At 46.5% G+C, this 18,239-nt stretch overlaps 1 protein-coding gene across 18 annotated transcripts in view; it reads left to right on the top strand.

The window, feature by feature from the left end:
* The window catches only part of LOC128890487 (protein muscleblind), a 281,109-nt gene that overhangs the window by 190,091 nt on the left and 72,779 nt on the right, over positions 1–18,239 (top strand). Inside the window, exon 4 of one of the 18 annotated variants that reach the window (XM_054149029.1) lies at positions 4,232–5,290. The exons of the other annotated variants lie outside the window; for them this stretch is intronic. Within the exon in view, the coding sequence (XP_054005004.1) occupies positions 4,232–4,252 (21 nt within the window). The 3' untranslated portion in view covers positions 4,253–5,290. Of the gene's footprint in view, positions 1–4,231; positions 5,291–18,239 lie in introns of those variants that run through there. 18 annotated transcript variants of the gene reach the window in all.

Here is an 18,239-nt window from a genome sequence, read left to right as displayed (position 1 = left end):
TTAATTTCCGTTTACCGCTCCGAAGACCAAATAATTTTTCCTTTTCTCGCTACCCCTGATAATTTGGTACGCGCGTAACATACGTTATCCTAGTTCGTTCGTATTAAGACATATTACAATTTGTTACACCCCCCCACCCCACCCCCCGGGAAATTTCATAACTCTACGGGACGAAGCGACATCGAATTCTCGATATCATTCTTTGGTTATAAAAAATTAGACAAATTCGTGTAAAAGATGGGAAAATAGTTTTCCAAGTTAACGTAAAAAGGAAAACCAAGAAAAGAGTGATATCCCGGAGACACAAGAAATTCTGAAAAAGGTCTGTAACCTTGTTTGTCTAGGACGGGGTGCAACCTTGGGCGGGGAAATAACTGTACGAAGTAGAAAGCGTCGGAAAAATAGCGAAAGATACAAGAGTAATATAAATTAAGAGAAAAAGAAAAGACGAGAAGGAGAAAAAAGAGCTAGAGGAGATCGAGGAAATGAGAAAAGCGGGAGAGACGGCGCGGCGCGGCGAGAAGAAAACGAGGTTGGCGAGTGGGGCAACGAGGGAAACGAAAAGGATCGGGGAAGGAAAAAGAAGGGAAGAACAAGAAAGAGAAGTTTCGAACTCTTCCGCTGATGCATTAACCGCAGCTGGCGTAACGAGTATTATCCGGGACGTGCGGTCGTTCGCGAACTTTGAATCAGATTTTAATTAAACGAAATTGCGGAATGATATTTCACGGCCAGTTACGTGGGTAGGGCGGAGACCTACGATTCGGATGGGAACGCGGAGAAGATACTCGCACGGCCTACGGCGGTCAGGTGTCTGAGCGAAATTAAGTTTGATTCCGCTTCTTTACTAGCAGCTGTACCGGTGGAATCGTTCAGCCGCCATAATTTCCTAGCCAACTCGTTGCCAACCTCGAAAACCCTTGAAAACTTTCGAACCGATTCGAAAGGCGAGATTACGTGATATTTCAATGGTCTGACTGGCGTAATTGAATATCTTCCCGCGATACTCGTTGGCCTCGCGCAAAGTAAACACACCGAAGATTTGCGAGACGATATCGCAATAACTGCTCGTGGCTCTGATATGGCAACCGTGATTTTACAGACTAATCGAGGGACACGTTTACGATACACGATATTGCCTTCATAAAGAGAATAACGTGTAGAAGGAAATAACGTGTGCAATTTTAGTGGTTTTGTACGTGCTTTGCTATAGTTCCTCCATCCCCTAGAACAGCCACTTCGTGTATCTTCTTCGTTATGTCCTGGACGAGCGAGGGCGAGTGGTTTACCCAATTACGAGGCGATTCCTCGTTCAGAAATGTTTCGAAATTCTTATGTGTTCGACGTAAATAGAATTCTCGCTTGCTCGTAATTGCGTAGATTCTCTCCTTGGTTCTCATGAATCACTTGAAAGATATTCGATTAACCGCCTGTTAGTCGATACGTCGAATTGACACTACTTGACCTTGTCACCCTCGAGACATGTTTGATTATGCCTGTGAAAACTGTTACGGATGCTGACGAATCGATCTGATTACTTGTAAAATTCGGAATTAAACACGCAGCGAAATTGGTTTCCAAGATGACTGAGAGACAGGTATTCGTTTACGGTTAGGTAAATCGGAAGCGTTGGAGTTTAATAACACGAAGTCACTTGATAACGTTTTACGAGCGAATCCGTCACGTCGAGCCGAACGAAAGACCAGGGAAGCGTAGACCGGCCAAACAGGTGTTTCGGCGGCATTATTAAGTTTGATTCACCGTGTTTCCCTTGCAGCTGCCGCGGTGAAGCGTGCAGCGGCCATAATTTCCATTGTAACTTCTCGTTTCGAGTTTCCACGAAAACTTTGAATCGGAATCAGAATCGGATTTGCCGAACGATATTACCGAATCGTTATCTGCTCGAATAGCGGCACTTGGTTCATCGTTGTACATAGTTGCAGCTCGACGTTCGTTACTTTGTCTCCGCTATCGATCCCCTTGGTTCGAAGCCATAGTATTATATTTTTTTTCAAGCAATTTTCTCGTCGCCGAGACGAACTGATCAAGCTTGAAAATTTTGATCAACTATTTCAGCTACACCCCGTGCGACGCAATCTCGATGTCTCCATTAATAAAAGGTAATTGCCCTGGAACGCTTTACGAGGGAGTTTATTATACGTGAACGAACGAAATCCGGACGGAAAACAGGTGCTCCCACGGCACTGAGCTCGATTATCCCCCTCTTCCTGGGCTGCTGGGCGCACTGCTTTCCGTAATTTCCATTGTAACTCTTAGTTGAAACCGTGGGTCCACACGGACGTTGGTCCGCGCTGTCATACTAATGGTCTCGCGACTCCGCGAGCGAAAGCGACGCCGCAACCCTTCGGAAGAAAAAAAGAACCGGGTAAAAAAAGAAGAAAAGAAGAAGGAAACGGTTTTACGAGCCTGAAAATGTTTTATTCATGTCGCGTACAGAGTCCCACCGTTTCACTAAACGCGCATACCGTCAACGTCGTATCAAACTTCAACTATAAGCCCGGCTGAACTCGAGTTTTCCGAAATGCGCCGGGCATGTGAAACTAAGGGGTTTCAGACCCTTCGGTGGGTGGCTTCTGACCCCTTGGCGTGTATCTATCTCACGTTTCCCCGTCTCTGCTGTCTTACGAGCTTGCAGTCGTTTCGACGTCCACCGAATACGCTACTCTTCTATCTGCATCGATCGCGTTTGCTGCCCCAATAACGAGAATCCCGTGACATTTTCTTATACTGTTCTTATACTGTCTTTCGATGCGATATTCAATGCGTTCGCTTTTCAACGTCTAATCTTTCGATTTGTTTCCGTTACGTTTGAGAAATATACCTCCGACTCGTCTGCGTCGTTCGTGTTATTCAACCAAACGAAACGAATCCTGTTTTGTCTTATCTTTGAACAAATCTTGGAAACTTGGTTAACGTCGATGAGAACGCGTTCAACTTGGTTTTCCATTTTCATCCGAGACGTTTCGAACGTCTTACTTTGAAACAAGCAATCTTTCCCCAGTTTCAACACGGTTCCGAGTACCAGTCTCGAACGTCGAGTAATTTCCGAAAGTGCAGTGGAATTATGCGGTGGGGGGACCAGCTCTCGAGATCTAAGGGAACGCTGCTACGTTGCAACGTTTTGAGCAATGGCTTTTCCAAGTTCACCGTACACACGACGCTGATCCCATCTGTAAATATGTATGTCTTTATCTATCATTTATGGCTCGAGGACGGAAATGTTTCAGCATTTCCATCCGACGCCCGACGAGGGAAAAGCTCGTTACTTTTCATTTAATATTACGGTCTGTTAACTGTGCGGCGAGTTCTCTCGTCGATCATTCTGTCTGGATCATTTTATGCGTTCGCGCTTTCGCGCGATTCCTCGCACAGTTGTCTATTCGAGAAACTTTCGCGACAAAGTACGCTGTACGAATATTTTGTTCGTTGTTGCAGTATCGCGCTTCCGCTTCGCAAAGGATTAACTATCGCCACGTGGAAATGAGTTAAATTAAATTTTATATAGTTCAAGGTCATTGAAATCGGCAAGGTCGTTAACGCGGTAAACGAGTGACATAATTAAGATTCCTGGCATTAACGCGGTGCAATAATTATTTTCCCGAGTATAACGGCGTTTGGTCGCGTGTACTCGTTGGGAACTCGGTCGAGCGAATTCCGGCGTCTTTAAGAACGTATCGCGACCGTGTATCAGCGCGACTTTCCTTACTTCCTTAACGACCGACGCGACGTAACGATGATTTATACCTGCCGGACGCTACCAAATGCGGCTGGGGCTTAATATAATGTGCCGTTGGGGGATTTAAATAATTAGTATAATGAGGTGAGCGCGGATACCTAACCGGCGACACCTCGCGTGCCTCATCCCGAAGACGGCGAGGCATACACTGAATGAGAAGGTGCGAGAGAGGCGTGCGAGGAGCGAGGACGAAGGTTACTCCAATTTCAAACCCTGGTATCAAGGCACGGGTGGCGCGGCCGCCCGGCACAGAGAACGTCGGAGCTAACCGGCCGCCAGCGTACCTTTCTCCTATTACTAATTAATTATTTGCGGCTTCACGCCAGCCTGTAAAGAGATTTATATCGCTCTATCCGAGAATTTCATTTCTTGCCTCTTGAATTCCATTTTAAATTTCATTTTAGAACGTTAAGTTTCGGTGTTAAAAAAATTAACAATGCTTGACTATTTGTTTTTTTTTTTTGTTTGTTTCAGGTAAGACCGTGTTTCCAATAATTTGCAACGGTCTTCGTGGTCGACGGAGAAGGTCCTCCATCGTCGAAGAAGGTAACGCGTATCGATATGTATTCTTCGGCACGGCATCGTCGCACGCGTTTCCGAGGTTCGCGATAGATGAAGTTCTGGATAAAACGGTGTGGATTCCAAAAAGTTAGAAAATTAAATTACTTTAATTTTCCTGCTCCGTCCACACGGAGTACCTCACGCGTTAAACATTAATTTCTCGGAATGAGGTAAAATCGCTCGCGCCGCTCTCCTACTCAGTGGCTCGCATATCATACGTGATATGGCACGGTAGCCTACTAAATTATGGTACGTTTGCCAAGGCAGTCGAAGGCAAAGAACGAAATGGCGATGCCATTCCCCTACCGCTGTCAGATATTCGAACTCTGTTCGTTAATTGCCGCCAAGTAACGGGTGGCGTGAGTAATAATAGTTTTCCGACTACGCGGGTAGAGGGCAACAATGGCCGAGTTAATTAGCTCGGCTGTCATTCTCGAGTAAAATACCTAAAAACTCCTAGGTGATAAATCATTTCGAGCGTCATGGTAGAAAAAAGTTACCAATTCGTCCGTTTCCCCGCACAACAAGTCGCGTCGATTCCGTTTAATTGACTGGTCATTATTTCGCGTATGTCTTACGTTACGCGATTCTGGAAGAGAAGTTAGAAAATTAAATTACTTTAATTTTCCTAAATGTTAGCACAATGAGTATGCGCAAACCACGGAATGAAAAATAGGCGTTTCGTGACGTAATTTTTCCAAGACACGGTCGACGTTGTTTACGTGGGTTTCGTAAAGTTGCCTTGCAACACGGCGAACGCGTGACTGTGGCCTATTTAATCGTATCCAGTACTCAGCTTACCGTAAATTAGATAAAATTGCCCGTAAAGTTCCGGCCTATCTACCTACTTACGTTCGGAACACTCCTCTATATCGTTCCGTGACGGTGACCGTAAAATGCGAAATCGAACGAAAACATATCATGTTATGACAACGTTAGTTGAGCCCGACTCTCGTTCTTGCTGTTCGTCACTTGGTTTCAAAAATGACGCGACTGCTAAAATCCAAATAACGAAAGTGAACCGATGCCCTTTAGTTAGTAGAGCTCCCTGATTGGATACAAAACTCGAGATATGTTTTGAAAGCCGCCAATAATGTTGGCGTGTAACGCGACGTCGCGTCTGAGAATTTTCACAATAAATTCCAGATATTACGTCCACTAAATGTCAGACACTCGAGACGGTCACTTAGCAGGAAATAGAACAAAAGACTCGCTTCGGAGCTCGCTTCATTCTAACCATCCCCTGCAGGAACATAAATTCTTTCTTTCCACTTAGACTGATTGCAGTCATTGTAAAATCACAATTCCGAGCGAACAGATGCACCGTTATCCGCCAATCGGTGTCATCGATGAAAACTCGTTAGTTTGCATAGAGGAACGAGCTTATTTTTAGTGGTTCGCAAGATCGCAAATTCTCGTCGCGTACACCGCCGCGTATAGCACGATACATAATATCGCCGAACATTCGTAAAATTACGTTAAAACAGCGTGTCTCTGTTTCATTAATACAGAGCCGAGAAATTTCAACTTCACGACGGTGGAATTCGATCTTTCCGATTCTCTGCGTTTGTAGCGAGCAGCTAACACCGTCACGCTGCATTTGCCAACACGTAACGTTATGAAATTCCTCGCACACCGGTATTCTAATTTTCACAAATGCAATTTGAAGATCTCTGGTATCCGTTAACGATGTTATTCAGTTGCAAAGTGTTTCGGTGTTCGGCGCACGGTAGAAATTCGGATGGAGAAAATTCTTTAATCGCATATTGTTATCGAACTTGAAATTGAATTGCCGACTATATCGCGAGACGCATCGAACGAACAAGATCTCAAGATGGGAGTCTCGCGAAATTTGTCCCGATGGAAGCGATAGACCAACCTTCGGATATAAACATACCGCTCTCGGTTAATAACGTTCTCGTCTTTCGCGAGATCTTAACTCGAAGATTCTGACGTTGCGATACAAAAGAGAACACGTCAGGGCAGTTGGGGAAAATTTAGTCTGACTCCTTTGTATACGAGCACTCGGGGAATAGCTAATGGTCGGCGAGGGCGCGTGTTTACCTCTACAGGTGTACCGATCGAAAGTTTGCGCGTCGAGGTGGCTCATTTACCCCAAACCTCTCCCATCTTGCCTTTGTCGTTCGTCTTCTATCGTCAAGTTTCATTTCGAAGGATCCTTCGCTGTTGACGTTACTCCCTGTCAGCTGCCTCTTACGTTTGCAAACTTTGCACCATGATCACGATTACGCAACGTCGAAGGTTGCGTTACTTTGGCGTTTGGAGACTGGGGAGTATTTCTAAACGTGAATCGATAGCTGAACGAGGCAATATTCTCCTATTAATCTCTGTATGCCTACAGTGTCGCTTTCGATACGCTGCAGGTAATTCGTGTCTGCAAAATTTTCATCCCTTAAAGATAGCGTCTTTTATTTTTTTTCGCAAACAGTCCGATAAACTGGGAACGAGTACTTACGGCACGACCGTGTAATCGCACTCTTACACGGATTAATAAGTTCCCCGCAACAGCAACAAACCGAGCCGTTTCCTAAAGCTGAAAGTTCCAGCAACTCAACGCCTCGCGCGAGTGTTATTATCGCACGGTCGGGGGCAGAAACTGCAAATGAACCCGTTTGGGTCCAAAAGTGGTCCATTCTAGGATTAACAACGTTTGCATACTACGGATCTTAACGTTCGTGTAAAGGCCAATTGTTTGCGAAAGTAACGAGGGGGTCGCGGTCCGGCTAATCGAGGCTATGTCCACTACGAAGTCTGACTCTGAAGGGTAAAGGTTGACACGATATTAAGCGTTAGACCAACTACAGCTAATTATTTTCCCTTTAAACACGATTTTTTCAACCATCGACAGCCTTAGTTTTTAGCGTCAGTCAAGCAACGATCCTCTGCAATGCAAAATGGCCCAGAGTGGTGGCAACCAGTACCAACGTCAACCAGCTCCAAATAGAGGCGTGTTCTCGCGTTCACCCGCCACGCGAAAAGTTGAAAGCCCTCGAGCTTAATAACGTTGCTCTGCCTCTTTCTTCCGCGGCCGTTTTCCACCACATTGGCACCTGGATGTGCGTAGGAGCGTGCGCACGGGCGCTGGATTAAAAGCCAGGTTGGTAGGTGCGAAAGGAAAACGGTTGAAACGTTCGCACACATACACGCAAAAAAGTAGAGAGAAAGAAGCAAGAAAGGAAAGAAGATATCGTAGAAGGATGGCTGTCGAGCGTGAAACGCCGCGTACAAGGGTGAGGTGTAAATGTTAGGGTACACCGTTCCAGAGGTGGTGAACGCGTGTTATGCGCCTGACATTTAAATATCGTGCTCGAGAACTTCTGGCCAGCCTTGCTATCGATTGCTATCGCTGATAGGGCTGGTCCCATCTCCCTGTTTTCGTTCTTTCGGTTGTTGCCCCTATCCCACTTTTCTACCCTGGTTTCTTTTTAGGAAATTATAAACCAAAAACCGTTTGAAACATACGGTACGGAAACAGATCGAGACCTTTTCGGAATTTAGCAGAACTCGATATCACGCTTACGTTTCCACGCTATCACTTTTGGATCACTTTTAACGGAGTATCTTATCCTGCTTCTGGAGGTCTACGAGTGCACGCGGCTTCATCGAACACGTTTCTCGATTCGATGTATACGGATTAAGGCCTCCACGGATAAAACGTCTCTCGAAAGCGTACTTTCGAAGTGGATTGCTTATCGTGGCTATCTTCGTCCATTAGAATTCAATAAAAATAAGATATCGATTTCGAGCTGTTTGCGATTCGAAGAAACGAGAAAGCAAAATCGATAAATACTTCATCCTTCCTGCAATTAAAGCATCGAAAACGTTAACGGTGCCCGTTAAAAGCGACAGTCTTAACGAGTAAAAATAACGTTAATTAGAATAGGCGTGTTCATGTGCTACGACGGAAATCAATCGCGATGGTGGAAGTAACACGCGACTGGTACGGTGCCAGCTGCATCGATACTGAGAGAAGGGAACTTTCGGATAGGCATTGGTTTTCGTAAAACTGTGAAAGGGTTCAGCCGGTGCAAGTATCGAACTACCCCTCGTTCGTTCGCTCGTTCGTTCGTATCGCGGGGTAATTTCGTTAGCTGACGAATTTTCTAAACGAATTCGAACTCGCTCAACTTCTCGCTGGTATCAATCACTTCGTTCCGCTTTTTCTACCCATCGCCACTGGACGATTCGCAAGTTTGCACCTCGGAAAGTTTCAATTCCCACGGGCGTGAATCGAGTGATTAACAGTCAACGATTAAGATCGCGTTCAGCTTCGATTCAATTCCCACTCCATCTAAACTTCTTGCTGATAATTGCGCCGTCCTCGATCCCCTCTTGTTATGCTTTTTAACAGCGACATGCAAACCCGTTTCTCCTCGATCTTCCGATACGTTCGATTCCACGTGAATCTTGAGATTCGGTTCGCGTATGCCGAACTCGTGGGAACTCGAGGGTCGATATCGAATTATCAGGAATACACCATTGAGTTTTGTATTATTTTTAGAACGATAGAAATTTAATCGAGTTATAGGTAACGGATCGTACCATCCACCAGTGGTAAATATTATTCAATTGTACGAAATATAACAGCCGATTTTCGATGGAAATACATTCGTGTTTCAATTTTAAATTTAAATATACAATATTTAAATGAAAAGTGTAAACAAACATTTCATTCGATCCAAGTACACTCTACCATACCGAATACATTTTTTTTTATTCGAAGAAAGACAGAACAGCGATAAATAAATCATACAACGTGCGTGTTTCTCTACCGAATCTATGCGAACGCGATTAAATAATGGCAAGAGCGTTACGTTCGGTTTTTCCAACAACCATCCAATTACCCTTCATTACATTCTCCCTAATTAATTTGAAAATTCGTGCGGTATTTTCACGTTTGTTCGGCAGGCAGAAGGCTCTCGCGTTGGCGCGCGAACATAATGGACACGGTCCATGGCGGCTGGCGTCACTTCCGTTATTAACCGGCGTATTACGTGAATTTCGTTAATAGAGCAGTTAATCATAGCAATTATTGCTACTTTCACCGTTAATTGCGTATCGGGCAATCTTGAATGCAGCTTCTCGCTAGAAACGATATACCGGCACTAATGGGGTTTCTATTACGCGCGGGGGATCATCCAAAATTTCGAGGGATAATACTCGAACCACAATTTCATTTTCCATTAGCGTTCGAGCCGGTTTCGAGATCGATTACTTCGCGATCATCGGCACAATTATTACCTTTGGCGGAAACGGAGCCTATGCACCTTTGCGATTAAACGCGTTACGCTCAACTAGATCAATTATACTCGATAGACCAGTCTTTTTTCCTTTCTTCGCCTTCGTCACGGCACTCTCGCCGGTATCCATGCCCGATTCATCCGTACTTCGCAGCGATCTCGCGACGGCCTCGTCATAGAACCCAGGGATGCTCGAAGGCAACGTTAATTAAAAAATTTTAATTAAGTAATACCCATTCGGGTCCCGCGGGAAAATTGTGCCCGCTGGGTACGAACGCAGGTACGATATTCGGTCGTATCGAAATTCATACGGCGATGGACCTTTATGGTCGCGAGGCTAAATTTTTTTAATCATAATTATTAGGAATGAAGATCGTAGTATTAAATTCAATGGCATTAGGCGTAGCTGTAACGAGCCATTTCTTTTTAACGTTCTTGACTTACGACCTTGTAGCCATATAAATGGCTTGTTACGACTACATCTAATGGCATTAAATTTGTTCATATTTTCAATTGCACCGCTATCTTTACGCTTTTCGTTTGCAAGGAGATTCAAAGATCCGCGCGGGTTGGCCAATTCGTTGCGATGTTTCCGGAAAATTGCACACGGTGCTGCCGTAAGATAGCCAGTTTTTGAAGTTAATAAATCATGCCTGTAATTACCAGTAATTTCGCTACTTCCCGCCGCGCATCACTTTCCGCCTAAACTTTTCGTATAACTAGCGCCAACTTGCTGCGAGATCGCTACGCCGCGCGCAGGTTTCATTCTTATAGTCGCGGAGGAAGCACGACAGATGCAGCAAACGAGAGAAAAAAAGGGGGAAGAACTCTAATAAGCCACACAACGCATTAGTGTATATTGTCTTTTGGTAGCTCGTTTCCTCTTCTTCGCATCTTTTTCCCGCGATCCACGCCAGCGAGGATGTAACGAGTACATACCGTGACCGAAGTACAGGCCAAGGGACTAGGGAATGATTAATATCGCGGTGATGCGACACAAGGAAAAACTCCATTGCAAATCATTCCTCGATCGTCGATGACGGAAAATTATTAAACGGAGGGACAAAGTTAGAGGATCCATTCGTACGGATTAGGGATGCATTCCTTCTATAAACATCCACAGGGATTAAAGAGTCGTAGATGTTAAATAGATCGATTCCCCTCTATCTCTGTCCTTTTTCGTTGGATGGCGGCGAAAGCCCTCTCGTGACGGCGCACCACGGAGAGGCCATTGCACGCATACCATTCCAGAGTCTCAAGAAATTTTCAATCAAACGTTCGGAATGCCCGGGGCCATCTACATCGAATACCACGACAGGAAATAATGCGTGGTCGCGAGGAACCTACCTCCCCGAACCCCACCCTGGCCTGTGCTTCTCCCCAAAGAGGACTGCCGATGGCGTTGGTAATGGCGACGAAGAAAGCACCCTCTTATTCGCGACGTACCAATAATGGATGTGGGATTAAAGGGGTGCAAGGTTCACGGATTCGACTCTCGTATACGGAGTGCAGACACATTTGATTTACGAGCTTGTTCGCGTTTCTGGATTCTTTTCCACGTCAGCCATCCGCCGCGGGACATAAAGCAGGGCGCGGGGAGATTCCATTTTTGTTTATTCTGGAATTCCAGCAAGACGGTTCAACCCCCGCAGAAAACGACTTTCGACCCGCGAAAAGACGTCTTACCCCCACTGCTTTGTCCCGATACTCTTTTCCTTCTCCTTCCTACTCTTCCCTTTTCTCGCCGCCCCTTATTTCCTTACGGTCGTCATGAAACGCCGCTGTCGGACGAATAAAGTATGGCGACAGGTGAGAAAAGTTTCCCGAACTGAAATCCGCGGACTTTCGCCTGTCTCTTTTGCATTTTCCGCGCGCGCGTGCGCGCACCTCGAGAACATGCTACGAAGAACTGGATCTCAAACGCACTCGGCAAAATCCTCAACCTTATATCGGAGAAACCGGTTCGATAACGTACACGTTAAACCCTGTTCAATCCATGTTACGCGATAGGATTAATTTCAAATGTAAATGTATCGAGAGCATCGAAACTCATCCCTATCGCTATCGATAGTGTTGGACGACGAACAAACCGCGTAGTTTTGGGGACCGGGGCGAATTTTTAGATAGAAATTGAATTACGTTGGTTGTTCTGCGGTGAAATTAAGCGGGAAAATTCACGCGGGTTAAGCGGCGTTCAATTTTCAAACGGAATAATTAAATTTTGAAGGAAATTCGGAATATTTCGGTGAATTCGCCGCGGAATATAATAAGCAATCTACGCTCGAAATTAGAGTTCAGCGTCGTAATTGTAGACGGTTAATAGACGTAATTTCCGAATAATCCAGACCCGCCGTGTATATTAACTTTCATCGCTCTACTATAATGTTTTCCGCAAAATATCTAACATAGGATTTATAGCCACGAGACTCGACTGCAATTGCTCCGTGAAATTTAGCGTGTAACCCTGAAATTTTCCTGCGCCGTGTCGTCGGTCGAACGACAGCGATGACCGACTTTCGAGTCGACGGGGTCAAGAGTTTGCAATCCGACGACTAACGAACGTCCCCCGTTCTAACGGAGAAGAAACACGAAGGGATTGGAAATAAAGGATAAACGAGACTCGATTCGACATTCGGGGTTTGGGAGTTGGTGGAATCGCGACCGAGGAACCAGAGAAAGAAAGGGAACGGGTGACGTTCGACGGAGACGACGAGAGAGCTGGTGGGGTGCGGTGAAAGCGAAGCGGTAACCCGGTTGGACCAAGTCCAGCCACTTTGGAGTCCTGACGATTTCGACCAGCTGATCGACCAACGCGAACGGATGAACAGGCGAAGAGAAGGAACGAAACGAGCGAACGGTGCTATGAACCGCGTGGGAATGGGGCTCCAGCCCGAGTGGCGCCGCGACGCTTTCCGGCTGCTTGTCGCTTTACACCGCGAGGGGGTGGCAGGGAACCACTTGGCGCTCACGCTCGTAAAATCGAATTATTAGTTACCACCGCACCGGTGCAATTCACGAAAACATCTCGTTAAATCACACCCTATTCTCTACTTCTTCGTTACCGTATCGTTATCCCTTCTTCTTCTAATCAGAGAAACGTGTTTTTCAACGACGCATGCATAAAACAATTCGGTTTTTGGTTCGGATCGATACTCGATCCGAATATTCCAAAATGGACGGACCTACCGGCGACAATCCGTCGGCGTCGCCTCGCGTCACGGAATATAGCGACCAGGAGGAGTAGTATCGGGCGAAGAACCGGAAGAGGACCATCGGTTCGTCGCAACAAGAGGAGGGGGGGGCATCTAGTGAACTTTTCTCCGGATAAACGCAATTAAACGATGAAGCAGCGCCCGCGATTCGCTCGGAACAGCAAGCGGAGAAACTCTCCTTATGCACAAGTGAAATAATCTCGAGAGGAAAATCGAGGGCTCGAGCACTAGATCGATTAGTCGAGGTGCTTCAGCTCGAGGCGGTTCGTTATTTGCGGAAAGAACTACTTAAGGCTGCATTCCGAGCGAATGAAATATACAGAGCGACTGAGCCGCAACAATCGCTGACTCGGCGGACGTTCGATGAAACGTACATCTGTCTAATAAATAACCCAACCGACTCTGAGAAAAAAAGGAAACAATGGACGTGTTGGTATAAATCTCGGTTTCCTTTTTTTTTTATTCGAAATATGTTTTCTCATCGATGCTACACTAGGGGACGATCGAACAACGATTATTCGCATTGCCACGCGCTGACCGCGCTGATTCGTCTGACTTGTACTACCTTATTCCCCTTAATTCGGTACTGTCAAGCCGCTCGCGATACTATCACGGTACAGTTGAGAATCGATACGCTCGAGGACAAAAGAATAGTCTCGAATGTAATCTTAATTAAAAGTTTAAACTTCGAGATCATTTGTCTGGAGATACTCGGGAGGATTCCTATGAATAAACCTTCGAGATTAGGCAGGCATAGCTGCTCTTTTATTCAGACCAACATTGTACAGAACCGAGCTACCTGTATCAACGAAACCTTCATCTAGCAAACAGCCGTAGCATGGATTTTGGTTCGAGGTTTGACGAATACGTTCAAACTATGCGTTACCGAAGCATCGACTTAACTATGATCCCGTTTAGAAAATAAGTAAACAGCTCTCACCGTTTCAAGCGTTTGGGTAACAATTTTCCCAAGTTTGGAACAGAGATTTAATATTTCCTTCTTGCTCCAGGGTGTTTTCGTAATAAAGTTTACAAAGTACCGCCACTAAAATGTCAATAACTTTGGAACACCTCGTCTATTTTCATCGAAGCTTTACCAGTCGCGAGTTCAACCCTTAGACAATGGAAGAAAGATCCCGACAGATAGATGGCGCCTGTAGCGTCGGTAACAGAAATCCCGTACGGTTATTCATCGGAGAACCTGTGTATTTTAGAGAAAGACTACGGAATCGAATTCGGACGAGTTCGAATCGAACGAGAAACGAAAAGCAAGGGTGCCCGAGTGCATCCTCGCCTAACGACTTCGAGCAGGGCTTCTGATTGGGTGTCAGTTCGACACTCGACGCCTGGACAGGCCGAGCAAACGAGGAACGGGTAGGATATCGGGTGAATGCAAAATTGCTACAAACCGTCGGTAGCCCCCGACGTTAGAGTTCGTTTAAAAGGGGAGATACTCGATGGGTACCTCGAAGTGGTTGCGAAAGGCGGCGGGGGTAGACGAACGGAGGATGGACGTGAACGCGAGAGAAGGGACAGGCGAAGATAAAGGGTGAGAACGGGTCGAAAGGGGGCAAGGACGAATAAGACGAGGAGAAAGAAGGGATGAACGAGGAGAAAGAAGAGACGCGGAGGGAAGGATAGACGATGGAAGCGACCGAAGCCAAAGGAGGGTAGCGCGTGGGCGGACGAGTGGGTTGAAAGGAATATTTCCGATAGAGGCTGCGAGCCCCTTGCCACCACCCTCTCCTGTCTGTCTTTCGTTCGAAGCATCGGTGGAAGGAAGTACCGAGTGCCCGAAAGGCGGCGTGCTTGTGCGGCACCGGTGTGTGTCCGATGTTATCTGTGGTTGCCATGGGGATGCTATTGATTGGCCAACGCGCCGACAGACGTCACGGGAGTCGCGGCGCCACTCCGACTATTGCCTGCCGCCTCCACCACCCCCGCGGACCGTCCACACTCTCCTCTCCTCCTCGCCCAACCCAACGAGTCACCCTCTTTCGTCCACCCGGCAGCTTGCCACCCTCCGATCTACGAATCCACCCGCGTTTGCCAGTCCACTCGCGCCCCGTCGGGCCCTGTTCCGCGCGTTCGACCGCGTACAAACGCATCCAAACACACGAGAACGCACTATGCTCGTCCACCGCCCTGCCAGACACTCTGGCCCGCCACGCACTCCGTTGACCCGATCTACAACTTACCAAACGGACCACCTGACATGCCACCAATTTTATCCAGCGGATAAGTGGACCATCCCGAAATACTTTTATCCCGATGGAACGCGACAACTATTCCGTTTGCCAATTCTGGACGTTCCCGTACGACTGCTGCCGTCGGTCCATTTATCCGGGAATCGCGAGAGACAACAGCTACATAGGTAGATAACGGGACTCAAACGTGGTTGAGAAACACTGATTAGCGGTAAAATTGTCGTTGCGAAACAGGTATGTACTCGGTACGTGTATCGAATTCTCGATGTAAACTAGCTAGCTCTCTGGTACAATCGACACCCCTTCTCGACCGCTAACCCCGTGTCAGAGACTCTTGCGCCAAACGGAGCGCGACAGTGGGGAAGTAATCGCGGGATGTTTGCATGCGAATGGAGGTAGACGTTCCGCGTCCGTGCCTGGGCGACAGCCAGCCATCAGCTGAGCGGCGACGTTGCGACGCGCGTTCGATTATCTCGACCGCGTTGCGCGCGTACTCCGACCGATTATACCTCCCCTAGGAAATAATTAGCAGGTTGCCGTCTTGCAGCTCTGACCTCGACCGGCTTTCTTTGTATTGGGTCGCAGGCGCTCGTCGTGTACGCGTAACCGTGCAACGGAAGCGCACGCCAGGGCTGAAGAACGACGTTATAGGGTTGAACGGAGAGAAAACCGCCGGCACGACGGCTTCCGCGACCTGGACTAGCCATACTGGCGCCTAACGAGTCGTATAAAACACGACAGTCCGTCCTGGGGTGCTCGTCTGGCACGCGAGTTCCGAGAAACGCGGTTCTCTCCGTCGATGGAGAGAACGAACACCGATCCCCTGCGCGAATGGCTCTCGATTAGCATCGCTGTAAATTCGTCGAGTTGCTTAATCACGCGTAGCAAAGAAATCATAGAATGCAGAATCGTTGAACTCTATCTATAATATGTTCTAAAGTAGAAACAATGGAACGTGGACTTGTATCCATTTCATTGTCATCTAAATGTTGAAATTAAAATATCTGCTCGATGGATCGTAATCGATAACAAAGGGTTGACCGTCTGAATTGATAAGCCCGATCGGTGTTTTCGGTAGGAATTGGGGGCGAGCTTTTATTCGCGTGCACGATCATGGATCGCGCGCAGGACGTAAAAAGCGGGATCGGAAAGCGTTGGGAAAATAAAAAGCCGGAACGCGAGAGAGTCTATGGCTGAAATAAATTTAATCGGGCACCAGCTCTTCGGCGCTGGCCAGAAATAATAAATCAGTTAAGAATTTAAAGCCACGCCGAGTTTGTCGCGGAAAATTACCACCGGTCGAGCCAACTTTCATGCGTAGGTCTGCACGGTATTGCGTTTTCCTATTTTACTTTATCGACCGTACTAATACACGTGTTTTAATTTTGCCCTGATATATAAAACGATTTTCTGGCCCAATGAACTGGCAACGATAAGTTCAGCATTTGGACGTTCGGGTCGATTGAACGCGAAGCTTGTCTATCAGGTGCGGCGATTGTTGCATCGAGTTATCAGAAGAATGTAATTTCGTTTGTCGTTTGGTTTTGTTGATATCGATATGTATCACTTTACCAGCGTTGCGTTAAGGTAATAGTCGTGTATCGAAATCGATCGATACGAAATTAAACTTCTTATTACACTCGTGTTGTCGATTTTCTAATCTTATTATATAATGGATTTCATACGTTACCGGCCACCGCGCGCAAAGGACCTCTATTGCTATTATTCAGCTCTGATGAGAGTTGGCCTCCAATGCTTCGTGTGACGCTTCGCATCGGTGTCTCTGAATTATGATTCAGCAGACGGGGAATAGAATTTCATTATTCGACTTGCAATTAAATTGCACTCTCGGTCGTCTTCCTTTGATACGATCCGGTTTGGAACACGAACGCCGCGGTGCACACACTGCGTGTTCGTGTTCCATTAAAGACAAGTATGTCAATAGGTGTTGAATTACTGTCACCGTCTCGTAAATCCAGATGCAATTTCAAAGACACAGCGGAGAATAAATCCGATATATTATGTAACCTCGCCGCAGAAATATCCGATTTTAATTATCGATACGCGGTCGATCTAAAAATCAACGAATCCTGCGAGTTTCTCTCCGTACGTACGAGCAAAACGAGGCGAGAAACTATCGAACGCGCACTCGATATTTGTACTCGGCTGGGGGATTGTATCGGCGATATTTCAACCCCTTGCACTTGAACCAGTTTTCGTTATCGAATAATGAACGCAACAGCAGCAAAAACAATGACGATTTATGGATAAATTACATTAAAAATTATTATGCTTACGAGACTGTTTCGCATGTTTGAGTCCTGTATCGGTTTTAGAATATTCGCCCGGTAACGCGTAATTTCCACGGAATTAGAAGTAACGTCCTTCTGTTCCCTAGCCCCCATGAGAATCGTAAACAGATAGATTTTATAGAGGGGGGACGCGACTTTAATATGCGCAAGGGCCGTTCGCCTAATGTAATGATTATTAATCGCTACGCTGACAATATTCACTGCACGCAAACGGGGCGGTTGCAGCTGCACCAGTTTTATTAGCGTCGAGCCGACCGTTTGGAAGGTCTCCCAACAAATATACGTCTTGGTATGCAAATAGTAATTGTTGTTTCGAAGTTGCCGCGGCGTCGACAAGCAGGACATAAGCTTCTCGGCTAATGCGGTCTGCTTTAGTTTATCCGCGCTAACTGCGAGTGTCGCTGCGGCGAACGTCATCGCTTTTAATGTCGTGCGAGTTTTGGGAACTGCTGTCTGCCATTTCTGCCGACTGGCGAATTCACCGAAACGTCGCATATTTTTGCCTACCAGACAACTTTGAGTAACACTGGCATTCTCGTTAGAATTTAAGTCCAGAAAGAAAATTGAGCCGCGAATGGGTTATACAAGCGTTTAGCCACGTTGAACGTACTCTGGTGCGAAATCGGTCTTGAGTAAGATTAGTAGAAAAACGTGCCAAGACTTTCAAACGCAACGTGACGATTCTTCAATTCTTCTCGTTATATCTCTCTCGTTTTCTGCTTCGAGCTCCCTTTTCGTTCTCGAGGAGCGAAGATGGTGGTCGAGCATAAAGGTAAAAGAAGGCGGTCGAGATGGGCGGAAAAGAATGAAACTAATTGCGACGCCGTCTACGAATGACTCTGTAACGACGAACTCCTCGCGTCGCGTCGTGACGTATTTTCGATTCTACAAAACTTTTTGTCCGCAAGATTATAACGATGGCACAGCAA

Source organism: Hylaeus anthracinus, unplaced genomic scaffold (assembly GCF_026225885.1).
Source record: "Hylaeus anthracinus isolate JK02 unplaced genomic scaffold, UHH_iyHylAnth1.0_haploid 12000, whole genome shotgun sequence".
NCBI lineage: Eukaryota > Metazoa > Arthropoda > Insecta > Hymenoptera > Colletidae > Hylaeus > Hylaeus anthracinus.
The sequence above is the reverse complement of the archived record's forward strand: the minus strand, read 5'-3'. Positions and strand labels throughout refer to the sequence as shown.